Source organism: Bos indicus x Bos taurus, chromosome X, assembly GCF_003369695.1.
Source record: "Bos indicus x Bos taurus breed Angus x Brahman F1 hybrid chromosome X, Bos_hybrid_MaternalHap_v2.0, whole genome shotgun sequence".
Taxonomy (NCBI): domain Eukaryota; kingdom Metazoa; phylum Chordata; class Mammalia; order Artiodactyla; family Bovidae; genus Bos; species Bos indicus x Bos taurus.
In genome coordinates, this window is record NC_040105.1 from 21,751,612 (window position 1) to 21,777,512 (window position 25,901).

Genomic DNA, 25,901 nt, shown 5'->3' on the forward strand with positions numbered 1-25,901 from the left:
CGGTCAGCCCAGTGGATGTGCAGAGGAAGAACACAGTGCAGAGCGCATGCATGGCACAGGGAGCTGTAAAACTGTTCCATGTGCTCTCCCCACGGAGAGGGAAGGAGGAAGCTAATCTCACTTGATTCCACATTCCTGGCTCCCTAACAGCCAGTCAACATTCCAACACCCTGGCCTTGGGATCTCCATAAATTCTAAACACTATCTAAATAAGATAGGAATGCTTTTTTGGACAGCTTTACAGAAGGAGGGGAAAGAAGTTTGGGACAAAAAGCTGATTCAACTATTGCCCAAGTCGATTAGCAAAAATAAACTCTGCTTTTAATTCTTATATATTCTGCACCAAATGGGAGGAGGACACAGGAACTACAACAGGACCGCACTCTTCTGTATTGTAAAACAACAGTTAAGGCAGGTATAGAAAGGTTCTTAATACTGAGAAACAGTTATCAAACTAGTCTCTATAGTCATCTCTTATTGGAACCTGATTACAGGCTTCATAATCTTTCTAATTTAGAAAATTTTGTAATCTGAATTTTATAACCAGTGAAACTTCCAAGTAGTTCATAACAAATTCATCTCATTACGGTAAAGTATTTTATCATCCTGTATTTCCTATAAATACTTTGTAATCCAGTAGTAAGATGTAGTAATATCTCTAAGTTGATATTTGTTAGCTTCTAACTTTAAGTATTTTAAAAGATTTTTTTTATCATCACTGACTGAAGCTATAAGACATCAAGAAATTATAAGCTCTCTATGAAATCACTGTACTGTGATTAATAGCCTGATGTGTTTTACTTTCTAATCTTTTATATTACAAAAAAATACTACAGTGCACAACCTTGAACATATGCCATTCTACATGTGTACAATAACATTTAAGAGGTAAACTGCCAGAATTCCAACCAATTAGCCTGATCTTAATAGTGAAATATTTAGAAACAGTTTCTCAGGTGTGACAGGTCTTAGTTAACAAAAGTTCACTTTCTGTACTGAAGAGCAACAGGAATTTGACCAAGTAAATGAAGTAAATGTGCCTATGAAGGATAACTAACTTATTTAAATCAAAAGTACATAATTTTTTTCATTTTTTTTTTTACAATTTCTATATATGTTTAAAATCAAATATACTGGAGAAAATAATGATATCAATTATACACCAAGAAGGCTATATGCAGAAGCCAATTCATTATTCCAAAAACTGATAAATGAAAACAAAGAACCAAACATATATCTTATCTCTGATTTATAAATTTTTTTCTTAAAAAAAACTACAAAATTGTACCTACCTCTAGCCAAAACGAGTCCAACAACTCCAGCAAAACCAATAACACCAAGTCTTGGAAAAAATCCAGGAGGTGCATTTTGGAGATATTCATAGCTGTCTACAATAGAATCAGACCAGAAAATAGTACCATAAATTGCTCATTAATAAATAAAACACACACACCAAGTGTATTTCAATTAAAAATAAATAAAAATAAACAAAAAGAACAAAACAGTAAGTCATATATAAAAGTATATGTAGTATCAAATACTTTTCAAATAATGTAGTCTGCTGTTAATATGCTTCAACAAGTTCTTTTTATGTGAGAGATAAACATGATTTACTAGTCACATAGTAAGTATCCAATTCTCAAACACTTTTTAGTCTGATGATAATCTGGCAGTAACATTAGATTATCTTCATAATTCTTGAAGGCAACAGATCTGAATCAATTATTTGTAAAGGGAGAAATACAACTACAGGAATCTCTCGCTATTCAAACACAGGATCAGAATAAACTTGGATAAATCTTTGGACAGATGTGTCACTGTCTGAAGCTTTGTTGATTGCTCTCTAAAACTCAGAAGCCAAATATATCAGACTCAGGGGGAAAAAAAACATATCTTTTGCCATCTGAATTCATTATTCAGACTCAAGAAATGAAAAATCTAAACACTGAAGGAAACTTGTAGCGCAAGTACATGCGGGAAATAGTCACTGTTGATAGATAAATACAAACAAATGCAACATGTGAGCCTACTTGCCACGCCTGAACATGCCTGATGACCTCATTTGCACGATGCCTCCTCAGAACTCCTTCCCTGACTGCTTCCATCTCCCCAATCTCTGTTAAACTAGTCTCCTTCCTCTGTACCTTCGATGGTGGTCTACGAATGCCTCTGTATTTGAGATAGTATTGGACACTTTATTATATGCACCTCAGTGGTTGTGACCACTGTCTTCCTCAGCCTCTCTCTTCAATGCCTGCCATGGTGGTGACTTAACAAATGAAAGTGGAACCAAACTAACTGGAATACTCTGTAATTCTCTCCTCCAGATAAGACTAGACACATGCCAGTTTTCCTTTCCTTGGGTTCTTTGGGAACTGTGGTGATCATTTTAAATACTGCTATAGGGTTTGTGCTGCTGCTAAGTCACTTCAGTCGTGTCTGACTCTGTGTGACCCCATAGACGGCAGCCCACCAGGCTCCCCTGTCCCTGGGATTCTCCAGGCAAGAACACTGGAGTGGGTTGCCGTTTCCTTCTCCAATGCATGAAAATGCAAAGTAAAAGTGAAGTCGCTCAGTCATGTCTGACTCTTCGTGACCCCATGGACTGTAGCCTACCAGGCTCCTCCGTCCATGGAATTTTCCAGGCAAGAGTACTGGAGTGGGGTGCCACTGCCTTCTCCAATAGGGTTTGTGCTGTTTGCACCAATTCCTGTCTTGCCTTTAACCTGATTTTAACTTGCCTGGGTCATTTGAGGCAATTTTCTACTTCTCTTTATTTTTGCCTACCAGCATGTTATTTTCAACTGTAGCCATGAACACAGAGCAGGTGATAGGACACCGAGATCCCTTGGTGAGCTGAGCCAAAGCGGGAAAATCACAAAGAAATGGGACTCTAAGACTGCACTGAAGCTGAAGTCCAGCTTCTAGTTAGCACATCTTGGCTGTGACTGCTGGGAAATGGAGTGGTTGCCTTGGCAGACAACAACGCAACTCATAATGGAATGTTTCTTCTTAAGAGCCTTTGCGGTAACTGAGTCCAAGAGAAGAAAAAAAAGACTCATATTGCAAATACTGCTTACTTCTATGGGAAATGACAGGTGACAACAAAGAGATCACCTCAGTCACACAGAGATAAAAGATCAGGACATCTTTAGCTTCCTGAGGGAAAAAAAGAAGGTAACAAAGTACCTAATTGCCAGAGTTGTTATGAGGATTCTATATCAATTAATACTTGCAAGTCACATAGATTAGCCCCTGATACTTAACAAGCACTGAATAACTGTTTTTAAAATTAAGATATTAATCCACATGAATAATTTAAAGAACTGGTAAGCCACTAATATGTCTATCTTCAAAGGAAGACTTTATTTATATGGTAGGTAGTCTCAGGGGTATTAGCACATCAATGCTCTGATGATCTTCACAGAGAAATAAATTGTACTCATGTTTATTCTGTCATGGAAACAAACACTTGTAAAAGAAGAGGATGATTGGTTTAGATGCCCAATAAAGGGAATGAAATATGATCAATGTCTATTAATTTCCTAATATTAGTTGAACACAAGACTGTGAAATCAGTTTATGGGTGTACGTGTTAAGTGAATGTGAAAAACAATTAAAGATGATAAAAAACAAATGAAAACATGTAAGAACACATGAATCATGCAATAAAGCCTTTCCTAGGCACACTAGCCTAGTTCCTTCCTGCATCTAGACTTCTATAACATGTGTTAATAGCCATGCCAATGAGCGATCCTGATTCCGAAAACCTATAGATGAGCTAGGACACTGCATCTAGAAACAGATTAAAAAAGAAAATCCAGTGTATCTGCACCTGCTAGGTCAACAATCCTAATGATCCTGAAGAGACTTACCTGAATGAGAACACTAGTTTCCTGAAATCTGATGGAAAAAAACAGATCCTCTTTCCAGAAATTTCCAAATAGCTCTAAAATTCTACATATAATTTTAAGGAATTCACAGATCCCCTGAAGTCCATCCACGGAATACCAGTTAAAACATCCAATGTCAAACAAACTGACTGTGCCTAATTAAAAATCAACTTACCTAAGCCCCACTGAACCAAACTTTGAATCTTGGGCTTATTTTGGGAGTACTTTTCCTAAAAAGATAAAAAAAAGAATGAATAGACTTTTTTGATTAGAAAGTAACAATAAATATGTATTTGTCTTTACTGAATAAATTATCATGTTATTAGCACTTCTTGAACAAAGGGATTTACTGTCTATCTGAGGGGTTTTGTGTTGTTTTTTTTGTTTTGTAATTTCCCGTTCACCACAAATTGCTTAGCAGAATGGCTTATTATTGCCACAGGAAGCAAAGATTTCAAATAGAGTGGTTTCAACAACCCAGCCTTTTTATTCTTCTACTGAAACTGAAGAGGATGAAAAACACTCAATCCCCTCGATAATTAAAGTGGAAATCCTTTCCCTGTGAGATTAAATCTTTAATATTAAGTCTATTTCCTGATTTGCCATGATTTTAGAGCCTGTATCTGAAAACTGCCCATTTGAAGCAGAAATGACCCAATTTAATGTGACAAAGGAGTCTATATCCAGATTTGGAGACACGTACCCCAATCTTGAGCAAATGAAGTATTAACATTCTCTTAATAATAAAAAGACTTTTTACATGAACATCAGATGATCCTAAAGAAAACTAGGAACTAGGCTAGAAAGTATCCACCTTCAAGAAGTCTACAGTAAAAAATGGAAAAAGAGATATGTGGGTATTAGAAGACACCAGAACCAGCTGCCACTTGGAAAATGATTTGTTTATTTTAATTCAATTCAAGTCAGAGCAAGTTATACTAATACTGTTAAATGGCCTTAAATAATAAATGCTGAATTTAGGGAGGACATAAAGGACATTTTAAAAAAAAATCGAGTACTGCTTCATTAAAATCCATTATTAGTTTTTTCTGCACATAAAAAAAGAAAAGCTACAGATCAATGTTTAGACTGACTGCCCACTTCTTCTGCTGCATAATCTGTTAACTATGAGGAAAAACTAAATCAGTTCTTAAGAATGAGAATCAGTTCTAATTTAAGAAAATTAAATTAGTTCTTAAAGAAAGGGACTAGAACTTGTAGGTCTGAAAATGGAATCAGGAATGAAAAGTACTTTCATTCACGAAGAGTTCAATCTACAGGAAAATAAAAACTAGTATAATCACAAAAAAGCTTTTTTACTTATAAGCAGTACAAATAAACATGTTGATTACTATTCTGTCAGGTTCAGAGGCATTTTGCTGCACTAAGCATCAAGCACAGACAAGAAAGTAAAAAACAAAAAGCAACCTTAGGTTGAAAGGTAAAGAGACAAAGTACTTTTAACCACAAAAAAAAAAAAAAAAGAGCAAGAGAGAAATAATAGTAGTCATGCAGTCATGCCTACATGGTACAAAAATATTTGCAAATGTGCTGACCTTATCTTAACCACCAGCAGATGGTTTAAAAATCTTCTAGAACAAGAGAATAAAGTCTAAATGTGTTACAGCACATTATGTGTAAAATCTTTAGGTATTTCATAACTCTATAATATGGTTATGATACTCTAGTATAATGACCTAATTTATGTTGCTGACAGGGTCTATGTTTACCATTTTCTTTCTAAATTGGTGAACAAAAGTTCAGCACTGGCACAGACAGTGGAATTTTAAAATTTTAAAAGATCTGGATGAAAACTGAGTTTATAAATCTCAATCAAAGTAAATCTAGACCACAGCATACACATCTACATTCTGTTACTTTGTCATCAATTTTCAAAATCAAGTATGGCAAATATATAGATCAAAGTCCACAAAAACATTCTGTAGACTGTAAGCTTCAGTTTCCAATGTTAAAAGCTGCAGATGTGCTTTCATGAACATAATGACATATGTCTGATCTAAAACCTGAGCAGCACAAGTCAATCTGTAGATGCAGATCTTTGATCACTAGAGGAATCATTTCAGTACTCAAACATGTAATTCCACCCTCTTTTAGTTACCTACTCTCTTATTATTGCATTTGAAATGCTCTGTACCCATCATGCTTAAAGTGGTACTGACTTATAGAATCTGTGAGGAGAGAAACTTCCTAACTTTAATATATATAAATGTTTGCAGTGTACCCTTTTCCTCCTACTAAAGTTCCAGTCCCAGTATCCTCCCTGGTGGACGATAATGTTTTCATAGCCATGACCAACAAGATAGGTACCATGGGGGAATTCCCTGCTGGTCCAGTGGTTAGGACTCAGACCTTTCACGGCTGTGGCTGGGGTTTAAGCTCTGGTTGGGGAACTAAAACATCCCGTAAGCCAAGCAGGCCTGGCCAAAAAAAAAAAAGATAAGTACCATGGGCCTCTGCTCTCTAGGCAATGTGACACTCTCTGCCCAGTGGGAAGGAAATTCTCTCCGCAGCTATGGCAACAGCTGCCACCAGGAAGTTAGGGCTCTCTGCTCTCTTCCAGAGATGGCACTGATGAACATTTTTAAGGTGGGCACTCTTTAATGTGGGGCCCTTTGTTGTGCCTTTTTCTGAAAACTTAGAGCCAATATAGACTTTTCACTACTGACTCTAAACAGAAATGCATTCATTCTATTTTCAGAATAGCTGTACCTGACACCAACTTGTATATGGTTCGCAATAATGTCGGAGATGAGAGATGCTTTCTTCAAGTTGGGTCCTTGGTTCTTCCACATATTTAGACTGATGCTCAGGAACAGAGTAGAGTGAAAGCTGTAAAGATTGAAAAACAAAACAAAAAAATGAAGAAGGGTAGACAGCAATGAAATAATAATCGTCAAATTTATAAGCACCGTATTTCTAGTAATTCATGAACGACAGTGACTAAGCATTACATGCACCCTGAACCTTGCTTTAGACCATCTTTGTACCATACTTACTCTTAATAAGGCCTAGGCCAAGAGAGCAGGGCTCTTCTGAGGTGTCGCAGCCTCCTCCGACCCTGCTTGTAGCAGACAAAGCAGCCCTCTTCACCCATTTTATATACTGGTATTTGTTATTTCACCTTAGATTTAGTTTGAAAAAAGGATTCTATTACTCTAAAGGGTGGGTGGTGGGGTAGGAAAAAAAGCTTGAGAGTAACTGAAGAGTCAGTCTAGACTTAGTTCTAGTCTAGTCTATTCTAGTCATCTTCTAACGATCAGTCTAACGCTAACGAAAGCAGGAGAGCAGGTTTGTTCCCCAGGCAGAGAGGAAATGTTTCAGAGCCACCACGGGCTGCCTGCTTCACCCTCAAAGATGCCACTGCCCCAAGGCCTGAAAAGAAGAGAGGAAAGGGCAAAAAAATAAGCTATTTAGCTTTATGTAAACACCATTCAAGTAACCCTGATCATGACTGAAGGTAGATCTTTATGATACTCTACTCAGAGTATTTTACTTTCAAAAGAAACCAAATAGCCAAAATAATCAGTGGGAAGTAGAGACAAAAAGGAATGTAAACAATGGAGAGATGATTTCCTATTTTATATATTCATATTTATTAAGCATCTACTTATAAGCCTCTAATCCAGCCAAGAAGCAGGATGAGCCCTGGTCTTTAATTGCTTAGGAGAGGAAAAAATGTGAATGTTTTCCTGGCTTAATAAGCAGTCTAGAAGCAGGAAGATCACTTAGAAGTGACTTGTGCTTACAATCTACTGGGATAGAGCAGTTTCCCCAGTAAAAATCTAAGAAATATTCCTTAATTATGCCCTTAGCTAAGTACCATTAATTAAAGTTGAAAAAGCCATAGTGTAGCAGCATCCCACATATAATAACAACTATAAGGAAATATATTTCCTCCTTTTAAATATCTTCCGAATTGTTATATCTTCCTGATAGTCAATTTGTATCCTTCCCAAAGTAACTCTATCAGATATTCAAAATAGATTACAACATATTACCTCATTAACCTTCACAGTATCTTTGTGAGGTGAGTCCTTTTTTGATGATGCATAGACCTTGAAGGTGAGCAGGCTCAGGCTGGCCGGCCCCACGTACCTGTGAATTACCTGAAACACAGAAGCAATTTAAGCTTTCTCCCAATTCTCCAAACTGAAGGTGTGTAAGGTGGGCACACTTGCAACCTCAGCCACTTCTGCTCCAAAGGGCTTATTGTGCATTATGGGAAATAAATGTATTCTTGAAGTTTTATGGAAGTCAGAACCTAAAAAACATGTTCTCATGGACTCAAAATTCCAAGTCACCTTTACCTTCATTTCCAAAAGACAGTAGTTCCTGAGTTTTCTACTTAGCCTTTTAAGTAAAATAAAAGATACACTACACACACACACACACACCAATAACAGGGGAAGGAGTTTTTAATGATCTCACCAATTGATTCATTGAACAGAGTGAAGATCCTTTCTGTAATTCTAAGAATGAAATGTTCAGCAGCCCTTGCTTTCCATTCCTACCCAGAGCTGCTCTCCCCTAATCTCAGTTTCTGAACTCACACTCTTTCTGTGCCTTGCTCTCCCTGACCGGGTCACTCATGCCCATGGCTTCAACACAAAGCCAGTGACTCCCAGATATGCAACTCCAGGCCAGAGCTTTCTTCTGAGCTCCCAACTCACTTATCCTATTACTTCTGGACATTTCCACTTGCATGGGACACAAGCTCCCAACACCAAACACACCCAAAACCAGCTCATCAGGATCTTGACTGTGCCTCCAAGTCTATACGAGGCCTGATAGGTGAATGTGTGCTGTAGAATCAAGAAAAGTTTTTAAAAATAATACATTAAAAAAATTAATACAAAGCACTTGACCATCTTGAATTTTTCCACCAGAAATGCCCACTCTTCATCTACTTTTTCTCTCAGGAATGGTGCCACCCTCCAACTAGACAACACAATCAGAAACTCTAAGGTCATCTCCACACCCCCCATTCTATTGGTTATTAAGTCCTGTTAATTCTACCTGTTAAAAAGAACTTAATTTACTCTCTCCTCTTTTCTTCTCCCCTTGGGCCCTTGTTTCTTTTCTGGATTGTTTCAACAGCTTAATTCTAACTGTTCACCTGGCCCTCTGATGACTCAAACCACCGCACTGCAAAAGAATTATCTTTCTAAACTGCAAACCTGAGTTATCTTCTACCTGTATTTGAGATCCTTTGGTATTTATTACCTAGGACTTCTATGTGAGCCTAAGAGGCCTAAGAGGCCCTATGATCTGACCCCAACCACCTTCTTAACTTCATCAGTCACTCTGCCTTTTCCCATAAAACTTGGACTCCTGCATTCTTCCCATGCTGTTTTCCAGCTTTATGGGTTCATTCATGCTGGTTCCTCCACCTAGAATGTTCTACACTTGCTTTGCTTTCTGTACAATTGCCCAGGAGCACAGAGGTTTATTGCTTTTCTTGTCTTATTTATCCATTTATTTATGTCTATGAAGTTTTGCCTCCCAAACTAGAAGCCCTTTCAGGATGGGGCTGTGTCTCACCCTGTATTCCTCATGCCTACAACCGTGCTTAACACATTAAAAATGCTCAAGAATAGTTTCTGCCTGCATGAAGGGACAGAACACAGGCAAAAAGTAAATGAGTGGTTGACCTGTTCTAACTACTCAGGCATGATTTTGCATCATGGAAATCCTATTCCTGAGACCTGCAATGCCTGTAATATGAAAGACTAGGCTACTCAGAAATACTCACAAAGCATATAGTGCTAGTTAAAACCTCAAAAGGTCTGTTGAAATTTACTTCTGGAGTCACACACACACACAAAAGGAAATTCCCATATTTCAGAAGCAAACAAAGAGCTGGAAGCTATTTTTTAAAAAAAGAAATGGTTATTACTTAAACTGGTTTAAAAATAATGACCACACCCCGAATCATCAAGTGGAATACTTGAAAGGTATTAATTTCCAGGCAATACTGCCACTAATTTCTTTTGCTTTCAGGATAAAGGTTAGTGAGCCACTGCTGACAGTATGCCCCTCCCCACTCCCCAGGAGATGGCCTATCAGGCTGCTGGTATCTAGAGGTGCCAACTCAGCACTCTCTGCCCTCTGGGTCTGTTCAGACTACTGACAACCCTGCTGATACTGGGGACTTTCCACTGAGCCAGCTGGCCGGCCCCACCCCGACTTTGTTCAATTCCCCTTCTTACCAGCCACAGTTGGTGCCTCATCCCTTTCCCACTTCCCCATCCAAGCATTCTGGGTTCATGCTGACCCCTATTTCCTCCTCATTTGATACAATGCCTTGTGTTGACCTTTTAAATTCTTGATTCCTGCTTTCAATCTTTAATCCACCCTACTTTTCACATATTTCTTCTCATGGCCTTCTACTGTTTTAATTCAGATTTCTACTTTTATGTTCTTAATGATTAATCTCACTCACTTTCATCTTTTATTTTCAATCTCAACTCATTTACTTTTTAAATTTAACATTTTGCTGGAATTTATATGCATTTTTCCAGTTCTACTGAGAAGTAACTGGCACACATCGCTGCCTAAGTTTGTGTACAGCATGGTTAATTTACATATATTGCAAAACAATTACAAGTTCAGCTAATGTCTATCTTCTAATAAATGACAAAAAGAAAAAAATTTTCTCCTTGTGGTGAGAACTCTTAGGATTAACACTCTTAACAACTCTCGTATATATTGTACACCACTATAATCCCTAGCCACTATGTTGTGCCTCACATGCCTAGTACTTATTTACCTTATAGCCAAAGGTTTGTACCTTTTGACCACCTTCCTTCGATTCCCCCTCCTCCCATCCTCCACCTATCATAACCAGAATTCTGATCTCTTCTTCTATGAGTTAGGGTTTTTTAGATTCCATTTATAAGTGAGATCACATGATATTTGTCTTTCTGTCTTATATCACTTAGGATAACACCTTTAAGGTCCATCCGTGTTGTCACAAATGGTAGGATTTCATTTTTATGGCTGAACAATATTTCATTATATATATGTATGTGTGTGTGTACAATATACATACATTTCTTTATTTACTCATCTATCAATAGACGCCAGGACAAGGAAACAATCTTAAGTGTCTATTGACAGATGAGTAAATAAAGAAATGTATATATACTGTGTACACACACACATACATATATATAATGAAACCTTGTCCTGGCTATTATAAATAACTCTATGAACATGGGGGTGCAGATGCCTTTTTGAGTTTGTGTTTTTGTGTCTCTTGGATGTAGTCCTAGAAGTGGAATTGCTGGAGCACAATAGTTCTGCTGCTAGTCTTTTTTGAAGACTCTCTACACTGTTTTCCATAGTAGCCCTATCAATTTACAGTCCCACCAACAGTGCACAAGGGCTCCCTTTTCTCCACATCTATGCCAGCATTCATCTCGTCTTTTTCATGATGGCCATTGTAACAGGAGTGAGGTGATAGCTCATTGTGGTTTTAATTTGCATTTTCCTAATGACATGTGATGTTGAACATCCTTTTATGTATCTTCTGGCCTTTTGCATATCATATTTGGAGAAATGTCTATTCAGGTCTTTTGCCCATTTTTTAACTGGGTTATTTGGTTTTTTGTTACGAGTTGTATGTGTTCTTTCTATGTATTAGATATCAATCCTTTATCAGATGCATGGTATGCAAACATTTTTTTCCATTCCATAGGCTGTCTTTTCACTTTGTTGATGGTGTTTTTTTTTTTTTTTTTTGCTGTGCAGCAGTTTTTGAGTTTGATGTAGTCTCACTTGTTTATTTTTTATTCTGCTTCGTGTACTTTAGGTGTCATTAACTTTTTTTTAAGTTTACTTATTTATTTTGGCTGTGCTGGGTCTTCATTGCTTTGTGTGGGGTTTCTCTAGCTGCAGTGAAGCAGGAACGTCTCATTGCAGTGGCTTTTCTTGTTGTGGAGCACAGGCACTAAGTGAGCAGGCTTCAGAAGTTGCAGCACACAGGCTCAGAAGTTGCAGTTCCAGGGCTCTAAAGCATAGGCTTAGCTGCTCCGCAGTATGTGGGATTTTCCCAGACGAGGGATTGAACCTGAGTCTCCTGCACTGGCAGGCAGATTCTTATCTGCTGTGCCTAGGAGTCATTAATCTCTACTTTTCCCCACTCTTGCCCATTTTTCTAGTTTTAATATTATGCTAAGCCTGCCCTTTTATTGCCCAAGTTGTTTTCTTCATCTCCTTCTTCTCCTGTCAGCCTCTCCTGACCCAAGCCTCCCTTCCCTCCCATTCCACAGCAGGAACTGTGGCTCCAAGGGTGGTAGCACTTAAGAAAGCTCTCTCCTGCAGTTGCCCTTTCAGTTTACTGCAGGCTCTCAACAAATTAAAACAACAACAAAACCTCATCCCCAGAGACCTGGGCCATCCAGAAATTAACACCCCCCGGGGCCACAATTCTCTCTGCAGAGGTTTACTTCCGGGTTTCTCAGGCTCAGCAATGCTAACATTTTGAGTTGGATCATTCTCTGTCGGGAGGCTGTCCTGTGCACTGCAGGGGGCACAGCAGCATCCTGGCCGGTACCCACTAGATACTAGTGCAACCTCTCCCAGCTATAAGTCAAAAATGTGTCCAGATACTCACAAAAGTCTCCTTGGAGGCCTCCTCCCGCCTTGAGAAGTGCCAATTTACTTGATTAAATATTATTTCCTGATATCTCTCACCATTTAGATTTTAAGGAAATCTTTATGCTTTAAAATCTGTGGTCTTAGTCCTAATATGCAGTGATAGAAATTAGCATAGTCAATAATTGTCTCCTGAGAAACCTGTATGCAGGTCAAGAAGCAACGGTTAGAACCAGACATGGAACAACAGACTGACTCAAATTTGAGAAAGGAGTACTACAAGGCTTTACACCGTCACCCTGTTTGCTTAACTTCTATGCAGAGTATATCATGTGAAATTCCAGGCTAGATGAATCCCAGGCTAGAATCAAGATTGCTGGAAGAAATATCAACAACCGCAGATATGTAGATGATAACACTCTAATGGCAGAAAGTGAAGAGGAACTAAAGAGCCTCTTGATGAGGGTGAAAGAGGAGAGTGAAAGAGCTGGGTTACAACTCAACATTCAAAAAACTAAGATGATGGCATCTGGTCCCATCGCTTCATGGAAAATAGAAGGGAAAAAGTAGAAACATTGACAGATTTTATTTTCCTGGGCTCCAAAATCACTGTGGACGGTGACAGCAGCCACAAAATTAAAAGACACTTGCTCCTTGGAAGAAAAGCTGTGACAAACTTAGACAGCATATTAAAATACAGAGACATCACTTTGCCGACAAAGGTCCTTATAGTCAGAGCTATGGTTTTTCCAGTTGTCATGTACAGATGTGAGAGTTGGACCATAAAGAAGGCTGAGCGCCAAAGAACTGATGCTTCTGAACTGAAGTGCTGGAGAAGACTCTTGAGAATCCCTTGGACTGCAAGGAAATGAAACCACTCAATCCTAAAGAAAACCAACCCTGAATATTCACTGGAAGGACTGATGCTGAAGCTGAAGTTTCAATACTTTGGCCATGTGATGTGAAGAGCTGACTCTTTGGAAAAGACCCTGATGCTGGGTAAGACTGAGGGCAGTAGGAGGAGGAGACAGTGGATGAGATGGTTGGATGGCATCATCAATTCAATGGAATGAGTTTGAGCAGACTCCGGGAGATAGTGGAGGACAGAGGAGCTTGGCGTCCCACAGTCCATGGAGTCACAAAGAGTCAGACACGACTTAAGAACTGAACAACAACAATGCTTGGGAGGTGAAGTGTGTGTGGGGTAGACTTGTGGAGAAGGGGCACAATGGGACTTTCTGCAGTGACAGAAATGATCAATATCTCGATTGGGTGAGAGTTACAGAAGGTGTGTACATTTGTCAAAGCTCTCATTACAATCCGTATAACTTACAACCTGTGCATCTCAGTGTGTATAAATTGTCAAAAAAAATTCATACACACATAAATCATGTCGTTTATGCCAAAATATGGGTGGAAACTGCAGGTCAAGGGTCATTCTCAGGAATGAGTCAGCCATACACCTGACCATGGTAAGGATCTGGTGGTATTGACCTGTGCAGTGGAAACTCACAGAAGAGCCTGGGTAAAGGATCAACAGGCAGAGAAGTCTGATGCTGATTCACTACCCAGCATCTTGGGTGGTTTATTTTCTTTTTTGGTATCAAAGAGGGCTCCTCTTGGTGAGAGACTACTCCATCTGGCTTGACCAGACGTTATCAAAATGGAGATTCTCAATGGTGGGCCCCTACTGGGTGGCTATCATAATTTATCAGAGCTCATATTGACTGTTTGGGTTAAGCTACTCAATATCAGAATTTAAGAAGGAAAGTCTGTTAAAATGGGCAGAGATCACCCCAGGAAAGTGTGAGGGCAATAAAAGCAGCACAGAAGAATCTTCTTCAATCTTTTATCTCCCCAATGAAGAAAAAGAATATGAATCTGCAAGTTTGATGTCCTCAAGAAAGATTTAACCAATGGGTCATAATCACTAAAGTGCTGGCTTTCTGACCTTTTCTTCATGGGCACTCCTGTTATGCTGCCCTGTGAGACATGAACACAAAGGTGTTCTCTCTCCATGAGGGATCCTAACCCATCATGGTACAACCAGACTGAAAATACCTCCTGAGAAGTGAGATCGCCCCTGGACCTCTTCTGGTGAGGGGCTAGGATCTCTAGACTATGTGTACCCATGGCCTGAGCACTCACTGTCCCAAGTGACAGTCTTTGAGGATCTTTCCTTGTTGCCAGGCTCACTCTCCACCTAGGTAGATGGTTTGGCTCAGAAACTGGGTATATATGCACCTTCTAAGAGCCGATTAAACATTCTCTACCTTGAATTAGAAGAGTCTGGTTTGCTAGATCAAAGTCAAGTCCACTCTGTATCTTCAGTGAGTGCTAAGCTACAGCCACGGGACTAACTAGATCCAAAGGCTGCACTGCTTTTGGTCCAGCCTATCCTCTGTAGTGTGCCCTTCAGTCACTAGACGCCCCTCCTGGAACTCAGCTAGTTGAAGGTCTCAAATTAAGGAGACCAATGTATTGGCTTCCTTGAGATTTTAAAGGGGTAGCTGTAAGAGACCCATAGTCATAGGGGAAACAGGTCAGCTGGTGACCCTGAGTTTGCAAACTTCAGAGGGAGTGTCATGGAGTTCTCTGGCTCATGTGGTTAAACCCTCTTTCTTTCTGTCTGACTATATTCCCTAAGAATACATCTTATATGTTGTGCTTATCAAGGTATATTCTCCATCTTAGACCTGTGGACTCTGTCTCTCAACTTTTGTTTTACATAGTCCACAGAGCGCTTGATTGTCAATGCAAACTGAGCACCAGGATGGGCAGTTGGTTGGATGGAGCCCTAACAGGAAATATTGTAAAAGAGCAGGCCACCACTGTTCAAAAGGCTTCCACTTCTTGCTCTCTCCACTGGAGCTCATCAAGGACTGACAAGAACAAAAACAAATCTGGCTAGGGAAGTAGTGTTATATAAGATATAACAATTGGAAGAGGTCAACTAGAATTTCATTTTAAAACAAATATTTTTTACATATCTTTTCCACATCAGGTAACATGGGTTTCCCAGGTAGCACCAGTGGTAAGGAACCCACCTGCTAGTGCAGGAGACGTAAGAGACACAGGTTGTATCCCTGGGTCAAGAAGATCTCCTGGGGGAGGGCACAGCAACCTACTCCAGTATTCCTGCCTGTAGAATCACATGGACAGAAGAGCCTGGCACGCTATGGTCCACAGAGTCGCAAAGAGTCAGACAACTGAAGTGAACACACGCATGCACACCATGATACGACACTTAAGCAGACATGGTCCCTGAGAGTTTACAGGAAGCTTATGAGTTAACTCAAAAAAACTCAGGTTATAACTTAAAAAAAATTTTTTTTAAGATTCAGACATAAGATTGAGTTTAGCCTTCAGCACTAGCAGCAAGGGCAGATTCCTGTACATATTTAACTAAGATATGAATCAGGTGAGTTCACACTCAGATCACAATGGGTACCCAGAGGCTAAACTGTCCTTGTTTTGCAAATAAAAGTGTACTGTCCAGAACTCTAGCTCCAGGACAACTTTCTGATTGTGTCCCAGGAAAACTGCTATGCTGTTGCTGTTCAGTCGCTAAGTTGTGTCCGGCTCCTTGCGACCCCATGGACTGCAGCACCCCAGGCTTCCCTGTCCTTCACTATCTCCCAGAATTTGCTCAGATTCATGTCCATTGAATGGGTGATGCTATCTAACCATCTCATCCTCTGCCACCCCCTTCTCCTTTTGCCATCAATCTTTCCCAGCATCGGGGTCTTTTCTAATGAGTCGGCTCTTTGCATCAGGTGGCCAAAGTATTGGAGCTTAAGGTTCAGCAACAGTCCTTCCAATGAATATTCAGGGTTGATTTTCTTTAGTATTGACTGGTTTCATCTCCTTGCAGTCCAAGGGACTCTCAAGAGTCCCTCAGCTGTGGTCCTTCAGCACCACAGTTCGAAAGCATCAATTCTTTGGCGCTCAGCCTTCTTTATGATCCAACTCTCACATTTGTACACGACTACTGGAAAAACCATAGCTCTGACTAACAGACTGCTTTAGGGACACATAAAAATCTCAAACTGAATCAGTCATCCTCAGAATTATTCAAGGATGCTCAGGAACGGTGGGGCTCAAAACCCTGATAATTTGCTTTATCAATTTTATGGAAAACATAGCATATAGTCTCTCTTATTATTAAGAAGAGTATACTTTTATTCTCCCACCATTACAGATATATTATTTTACTAGAATTTCCACTAAAAATATATGCCAATTTCCTAACATGACACTGTAAATCAACTATAGGTCAATAAAATAAATTTAAATATCTATACATATATATAAATTTAAATATATATAGACATATATGAGTGTACATTTCTGTATGTATACATACACACACCAGTTTCCTTTTCAATAAAATGTACTGTGTACCAGGACTGTGTAATGTAAAAGGTTTCAGAATCACCTGGAAATTTTTTTTAGACTCACAGATTCCAATGCCTTCCCCCAGAGTGTCTGATTCAGTAAACCTAAGAGAGTCCCAAGAATCTATTCCCATGATCAGCCAAGTTTAGAAAACCACTATTCCAAAAGCAGATGCTTGAGGAACAATTATTCAACTTAAGTTTGTAAAAACACTGAATTGTACTTACTTTTAAAAACACTTGAAAGGATGAAATGAAAATTGTCCTAAACATAAAAAGAAACAGTGACTGGCCAACTACTAGAGAAGTTATGGGATTTATTTACATTCAAGAAAATCTTTCCCATCTTAAACACAACACAATTCCCTCTACCCCTAGTCCCCTAACTACTGTCCTATCCTTCTATCTCCTTCCACTGACATTAAAAAAAAAAAAAGACTGGTTAGAAGACAGAACAGTGGATATCCTTAGTGAGCTGGGGAGTAAGCAGAAGGGCCCTGAAGGTTTCTCGAGTACAAGATATACCAGTACAGTCTGTTTGCAAAAATTTCTTGTGATCTGTGCACTTTCCTGTATGTATAGGTCAACACAAAGTTAGAAAGACAGATTCTGCCTCCTTTCTCTATTTCATTCCCTCCTCCCCTCACTACTCAAGATATCTGAAAGTGGCCTTTCCCAGGCCACCAATGACCGTCCAGTAAGTAAACTGCAAAGGACATCTGGCATCTCAGTTGTGCCCTGAAACTGGTGACCCCTCCACCAAACTCTCTCTTCCTTTAGTTTCTAAGATTCTGCTCTAGCTCCATTCTCTAAGCTTTGTAGGGCACTCCACCGATCTCTATATGGGCCTTCTCTTTCTCTGTCTGCCCATCTCTTCAAGGTTGATGAGTCAGAGTAGTACTTAATCCTCTCTTCTTCTCACTCCAGCACAACTTCATTAAATCTAAGTCTTCAACTCCCATTCTCTGCTACTGATACCCAAATCAGTAGGCCAATTCCGAGGCCTGGTCACTCCCTAAGCCTCAGCTTGGTTGTCTAGTTCCCCATGGACATCCCCATCAGGTTTTTCAATTGCTACTTCATAATGAGTTCTCTTTTTCCAAAAAGCTCTTTTTCTCTGAGTTTCCCTACGTCCTTTAATAGCCTTACCAAGCCACACACAAGACAACATCAAAGCAATTCTTTAATGAAACAGTGAAAACAGACTTCAAAGACAATAAGATGCGGTCACTGCTCCCACAATCTAATAAAGTTTGGATAAACAAATAATTACGCCACTTGTGATAAGTGCATTACCAGACAAAGGACAGGAGTAACACAGAAAAAGGAATCATGTACCACAACTGGAAATTCTGGGGAACAACTGTAGAGAGAAAGGAAATCAACAATCAGAAAGTTTCTGCCTGCCTTCCTGTCTTCCTTTTTTTTAAAGCAAAGTCACCCAACTGATGTTAAGACTCAATGTCACTAGGAACAGTCTCTGTAAAGAGTAACAAAAGAAACAAAGGTTTGGATCATAAGGATGATTTCTCATACCACACTACAATCTTTTCGGTTATACTCATAATTAGCTACAATCTATGGGCTTCCCAGGTGGCTCAGTGGTAAAGAATCGGCCTGCCAAGCAGGAGGCCTGGGTTGGATCCCTGGGTCAGGAAGATCCCCTGGAGAAGGAAATGGCCACCCAGTCCAGTGCTCTTGCCTGGGAAATCCCATAGACAGAGGAATCTACAATCCATGGGGTCACAGAGTCAGACAAAACTGAGTGTCTAAACAACAACAGCTACAATCTCTAGATGGAACCAATACAAGCAACCATAAATCATGACTTTTACATATCAACATTCTCAATCCAGAAGCTCTCTTTTAATTTCAAGATCAGATGGGGTTTCAACGATAATCTATTCAAAATAAATAACTTGGTATCAAAACTGTATAAATAAATCTAATGCTTTAATTGCTGCCCATTTTAGCTATTATATAACTAGCTGTCATATAACCTGTACACTAAAATGTGTAGCTATCTCCAAGGTTATTGGATAACATCACTTTTGTATCTATCACTATGGGTAGAAAATAAATGGCATTTGGGAACATTTTAAAAGTAAATGCCATTTAAAATTAGATATTCCTATATTTACAGGAAATGAGGCACAATTATGCATTTTCTCCCTAAATGTTACACTACTTCTTTGATCCTCAATCAACCTTTTCTGCAAAAATTTCCATTTGAAAGCATTTTTCACTTAAAAACAAAATGCTTTTAATCTGATTTTTTCCAGTTGCTTAAGAGGGAAAAATCTGATAGGGATTTTTTTTTTACGTCTATGAAAACTGACAATACTTTTGAGGTTATTCATGTTCTAAAAAAAAGAACATAAAACAAAAAATAGATTATGTAAAAGAATTTAGGGTAAAACAAAATGATGAAAACAATAAACAATTTTGCCCAAATCAGGCTGCATTGCTGTCCTTAGTAATGTGCCATAAACTGAATAAAAAATAAAGAGAAACTAAATGAGTCTGCATTCTCCAAACATTAAAAGAATATGCCTCCCCCCATAATAAGCATTCAGTACAGTACTTACATTTGATACAGCAATCCTTTCTAATCTGGAGGGTCACACACCAAACTGGTAACAGAGGCTTTCTCTTAGAAGAGGATTAGAGGGACGCAGATGATGGAAAACAGATAATTATCATAACTGTACTATTTGACTTTTTACAAGGAAAAGTTATTTTAGCATGATTTACACTATTTTTCAAATAGGTATTTTCTCATCTCATACCCCTCAGGGTGACTACTATGAAAAAAAAAAACAGAAAATAAAAGTGCTGGAGAAGATAAGAGAGAAACTAGAGCCCTTGTGCATTCACTATTGGTGAGATTATAAAATGGTACAATCACTAAGGAAAACAACATGGAAACTCTTCAAAAAATTAAAAGCAGAATTACTGTGTGATCCATCAATTCCCCTCCCGGATATAAATGCAAAAGAATTGAAATCAGGGCCTCAAAGATGTATTTGCACACCCACGTTCATTATTTACAACAAATAAAAGGTGAAAAGTCACCCAACTGTCCATGGACAGATAAATGGCTAAGCAAATGCCATATATATATACAATGGAATGTTAGAACCTTAAGTGAAATAAGTCAGTCACAAAGACAAATACTGTATGATTTCATCTATATGAAGCATCTAAAGAGTCAAATTCATAGAAACAGAAAGCAAAATGGTGGTTACCAGGGGCTGTAGGGAAGGAGAAAATGTGGAGTTGTTGTTAAATGGGTATAGAGCTTTGGTTTGGTAACATGAAAATCTTTTCTACAACAATGTGAGTATATGTAACACACTTGAACAATACACTTAAAAATGGTTAAAATGGTAAATTTTATGTTATATGAGTTTTATCACCATAATTAAAAAGTATGGAACTTAAGAACAATGGTTAAGGTGGTAAACATAAAAAAAAGCAACCAGAAAAAAATACAGTATACCTTTTCCTCCTCAAAAATAAGTTTTTTTCTCTCCAAAGTAGTAACCTTGATAGATCATATCAGAACTTACTGTAACTATTTATATAACAAATAAAGGAAATTCACTTTCATTATGTGATCATACAGCTTTCATTTCTAAATGCCTTCACATGAAATTTTAAGACTGTAAGAAAATGTCTCAATATATCTGAAATAAAAGCAAATTAGAAAATGAAATAAATTAGATTTTTTTAAAGGGGTGGGGGATTTGTGAGGTTTTTGAAAATATCAAACTAAGGATGTCTATATAAGTATGCCCAGAAATGAGTCTGAAAAAGATATGACAATGGTTATATACAGGTGGTGGGATTAAGGATGATTCTTTAGAATTAACTGAATATCCTGAAGTTTTTGCAATGAATATTAATTTTATAACATGCAAGAAACAAAAATGGCTGGCTCCTGAGGATATTCTAAACAACCTGCCAGAGAATGTGATGGTAATTCCAAATGAAAAAGGATAAAATGTTTTGATCAGATGACATTTCTGGAATAAATATACTGATCAGTGACAGCATGTTTGGAAGAAATGTATTGACAAGGTAATTAAATCTGTCCTCTTAATAATGACTATATTGACAGGCCCTCATCTGCATGTAGAAATCTGGAAGCCCTTACACTTCAACAAGACAAACCACAATCATTTCGATCTGTTTCACAGTGAAGGGACTATAAAGTTAGTATTTTAAGAGTTCAGACTTTAACCAACGAAAAGAAAAACTGTCTTCCAAGTATGACAAACAGAACTTATCTTACGAGAAACTCTGAATTCTGTTAATTCGGTGATGGGGTAACTGATATTTCCTAGTTCCTCCTCATCCACTATAAACACACTGTGATCTAAAGAGATAAGGGAAGAAAAAAACCAAGGCTATTTTCAAGATTAACATTTTTTTTTCCAGAAAACCACCTTCTGTTTTATCATTGGAGGGCAGAATTCACCACAAAATTAGGTCAGCAAAGCAAAGCAAATATGTTTCATCTGCAATTGTTTCATCTTTTAAAATAGTTACAGAATTTTGTTGAATTCACACACAAAAAATAAATAAATAAACTTGTCTGATAAACAGGAAGGAAACCTCAGAGCCAAAGAGTGAGATAATTGTTCATTCGGGCCGGTTTTGAGTCATCTGGTTGGGCTGTACTGGTTTCACAGACTTGGAACAAAGATGACATATAATTTACCATGTAGCAAATTTATTCTGAACTTCCTCATTCAGACAGAAATTTAACAGTGCTTACCTAAACCCAAATGGCATCCCAAGATCCATTCAATCTTTTCTAAGTTAAGGAAATATAGGTAGCAAAAAAAAAACACACAAGGGAATATTTACTTCAAGACTTCCCTTTCAAATGCTTCTACATTTTCTAACAACTAAAACGATTTCCATCTTCTAAGAGGAAGAGGTATTCTGTCAAAGTAAAGTCTATCTAGACCCAGACTTCTTTTTGTAACAGACCACCATGTGCACAGAGAACGGTGAACTCACTGACAACTGCCCTCAACCTCATCTCAGTTATTCACAGGCTTCTTATCCTTCAAAGAAAAGGAAACTGCAAAATTCTTTTGTAAAAAAAAAAAATCGTGTGCAAGGCTCAAATCAGCTGATGGCAGTCTAGACTCATAATGAAAATCTCTGCGAAAATAAGGAACAAAAACAGGAAAAGTCAATATTTGGACTAAACACAGCAACTTTTAACAGTACTCCCGAACCATGTGACTCTACCAACAGGCTCAGTGTCAATATTTGCCAAGTGAGGTAAGCCATTAGCAAACGATTTAGGAAACTTGTTGGAGTCCCATCACTTGGTGTTCACCTACTCACTCACCAGTTTAACCCATGTCATCAAATGACACATGAAGCAGCACCTTTAATGGGAAAGGAGATTCATTTCAGCAAGCACAAGAAAAGCAAGCTGTTACTTCACAAGACTGACATCTACAGAGTGGGAGGGAAAGAAAAATGAAACTTTACTGTTTTCATATATCCTATTTTAAAAGACTGTTCAAAGGAATGAATAGGAACATCTGGAAAAAAGAAACCACTGTGTCTGTGTCCCAGCTAAAGCAGTGAACATGCACTTGTAAACCTGTCTCTAGCTCCCACAGAGGGTTCCTCATCCTCACCCAACCAAACAAAGACGTCCTTAAGTTGGAGCCAGTGAGGGCTTGGAATAAAACAAACTGCTTGCTTCAAAGAGTGAGAAAGAAGGAGGAAGACAAAGGGTGGCTGTATTCAAAGTGCCTTTAAAACAATATTCATTCAAAATACAACTTACTGTCTATAGTGCTATTATCATGAAAACACAGCTTAATATTCAAAGTTATAGGCTGTCAGCATAATGAAAACTAGACAACCCTTGCTCTAAATTTCTCCTTCTACAAGTTTTAGTGTACAATGAACCAAGTTTTGAAATCCACCACACTAAGTAATTGGCAGTTCAAGGTTTCTAATAAAACTGGCATGAGGCCATGCAGCAAGAGTGAAAAACAAGTAGTTTCCAAATTCTAAAATATATCTCGAGACTGAGTTTTTTTCCTCCCTGAAAATAGCCATATGAAGTTTCATGTTGTATGCACTAACCATAAATTTCCACTTTAGCATTACTGGGGAAAATCAACTGATACAAACTCTTCTAATTCCTTCATTAAAAAAAATCTTTTGGTACTTTCCTGTCATATTATAAGTCAATTCTCAAGTTTTTGAAATAGGTATGTATCAATGCTACAGAGATTTCTTGTGCATCTAACTACTTGCAGTAATTTTAAATGTACTGTACAAACAAGTATCAAAGTTCATTTCTCAGGCTCTAAGAAGTCCCAGCTAGCCTAGAAAGGACATGGGTGTGGAGTACATATACATGTAATTAAAACATTAAACCTTTAAATCATAAAAAGTCAGTAAATATGCATAGGTCTCATGGGGCAATAAATTTACCATAAATGTCAAGTGCATTATCTACTGTTCCCCATTTTGTCTCTGCTCCCCGTTCTTTTACGGTAGAATTCATCTACTTCCTCCTTCTCTTCTTCCATTGTTAGCTGCACGTGAGAAGCTATTTGTATTTTCAAAGTCGTTGGGAAGAGTGGTACAGTGTCCTGAGCAGAATTCAGTTCCAAATGAGAAGTGAATTTACTCAAGTTTGAGTTACTTTTTATAGCCCTAGGTCGATAGTGCTAACCTGAAACTCTAGATCATTTTGGTGGACAGGTATGATGCAAAAGGGGTCAAAAGTACCTTACATCGGTTTAGTGCTTGGCGGTTTACCACTCTTCCTACATGTTATTCCATCTAAACCTTCCAACAACCCTGTGCCATGTGTGGGGCCACAGCACCCTGATAAGGGGACTTGGGGAGATAAAGAAACCTCATTAAAGTTGCTCAGCCAGAAAGCAGAAACACAACCAGAACCTGAGCCTGTGCTTTCTGACTGCAGCCTGAGGTACAGAGCAGTTTTTCCTTCTCCTTTGTGACGTACCACCCAACATCTTTGAAGGGTAAGAAAAGAAGAACATTCAGTTAGTTCTGCATGTAAATATGTTTTTATGTGAGCAAAATGTATTCACTATAATTCCTCAAGGAGAATTCCCTCAGAGATACTTAAACTGTAAGGGCAAAAAAATCTTTATTTCAAAATATGTGACATGTAATATTCAAGTCAAATAAAGTTACAGTACTTCTTTTCCAATTTACAGATGATTTTCCTTTTCCATTTATCAGTGTAATTCTCCCCTCAGTTTATACTAGTAACATACTATTCATAATAAGAAAATGTATTTCAGAAAGACAAGCAATAAAGGCACTACATCAAGACCAAACAGTCACAAAGCACATGCGAGGTAATAACACCTTATAGCCAAGGATACGGCCACCTCAGGCCCTTCTGAGGAGTGAGCTCTGAGTACAGGTCACATCTCTGTTCTACAGGAAGGAAGTAACATAGACCAGCTCTCACTAGGCTATCTTCTGGCCCTTGAGGCATTTGATGATTCCTTTACCTTCAGCCCACACCTCCTCAGGAAAACTCCACCCTCCTGGGTTCCATGTTAACTGATTACTTCCCTGTTAACTGATTACCACCTCTAATGTCCACAGAAACTTCTACAAGTCCAACCTATTCAAAAGCAAGTTATCATCTCTTTCAAGCCAAACTCAGCCTTCTTCCACTTTCCCATCTCATTCAATAGTTCTAACAGCCACTCAATTTTCCAAGCCAAAAGCCTGGGCAGCATCCTGAAATTCTCCTTCTCCCAACTCTGCCACATCCAATCAAATACCAAGTTTTGACATTAAAAAATAATTTTGGAAAGTCCCAAGACTGTGCACCACCATAACACTACCATAGCAGCCTCCTATACAAGACACCAACTAAAAGATATTAACAGCTCATGTCTACAGAGCACTTACTTTGTACCAAACGCTGTGCTAAACTCTGGGTCTGAGTTAATATAAATCCACACAACAATTTAAGGTTGGTACTAGTCTTTTGCAGGGGGTGGAGGGGGGGCGAGGGTGCGGCACCAACTGGCGTGTGGAATCTTAGTTCCCTGACCAGGGATTGAACTTGAGCCCCCTGCAATTGGAAGCACAGAGTCTTAACCACTGGACTACCAGGGAAGTCCCAGGTTGCAACTAGTCCCATCCTTCTTTTACAGATGAGGACAAAGCTACAGATCACTTTAGTATCTCACCCCAGGTTACACAGTGAAGCCCAGGTTTTATCCTAGCACTGAACTCTCACCTGTGTCCTTGCATGAGCTTTTTCTCTCTGCTTAAGAAGGCTCTTTCAACCTTGTGTGCACCATTTCAAAGACCAGGACCAGAGCATGTTCTCTACCAAGTCTCCTGATGCCCCCTGCTGGTGCTTGTTCCTCTAAGTCAGTACTTCTCAAGTTTGGCTACATGCCCTACAAACTAGATGCCTAGAGCTCAACCCAAGATTCTGATGGCACTGGTCTGGTGCAGTCTGGGCACAGGGACTTATAGAAAACTACCCAGTGAGGGCTTCCCTGGTTGTCCAATGGTTAAGAATCCGCCTGCCAATGCCGGGGACACAGATCCAATCCCTGGTCTGGGAAGATCCCACATGCTTGGGGCAACTAAGCCCATGAGCCACAAATACCGAAGCCTGCACTACCGAAACCTGTGCTCCACAAGGAGCCTCGGATCTCCGCAAATGGAGAAAGCCCTTGCACAGCAGCAAAGACCCAAGGCAGCCAAAAATAAAAATAGACAACATTTTTATAAAACTACCCAGGTGAGTCTAACATGCAATCAAGGTTGAGAACTACTGCTCTACATTTCCCTGACTCTTACATCAGAGCACTTGTCCCAGTGCATCCAAATGAACTATCCCTATCTGTGCCCCTGATCGCATCATGAGCTCCTAAAACCTAGGTTTCACAGTCACCTGAGGGGCTTTTTCAAAACTAGAGGTTCCTAGACCTCA

General features: G+C 38.9%; 1 protein-coding gene across 1 annotated transcript in view; it reads right to left on the reverse strand.

Moving 5' to 3' along the window:
• APOO (apolipoprotein O) overlaps positions 1 to 25,901 on the reverse strand; it is a 53,607-nt gene that overhangs the window by 21,182 nt on the left and 6,524 nt on the right. The window contains exons 2-5 of the mRNA XM_027533997.1: positions 7,913 to 8,020; positions 6,624 to 6,743; positions 4,069 to 4,123; positions 1,293 to 1,388 (exon numbers count right to left, since the gene is read on the reverse strand). Coding sequence (XP_027389798.1) covers positions 1,293 to 1,388; positions 4,069 to 4,123; positions 6,624 to 6,743; positions 7,913 to 8,020 — 379 coding nt within the window. The remainder of the gene's footprint in view (positions 1 to 1,292; positions 1,389 to 4,068; positions 4,124 to 6,623; positions 6,744 to 7,912; positions 8,021 to 25,901) is intronic.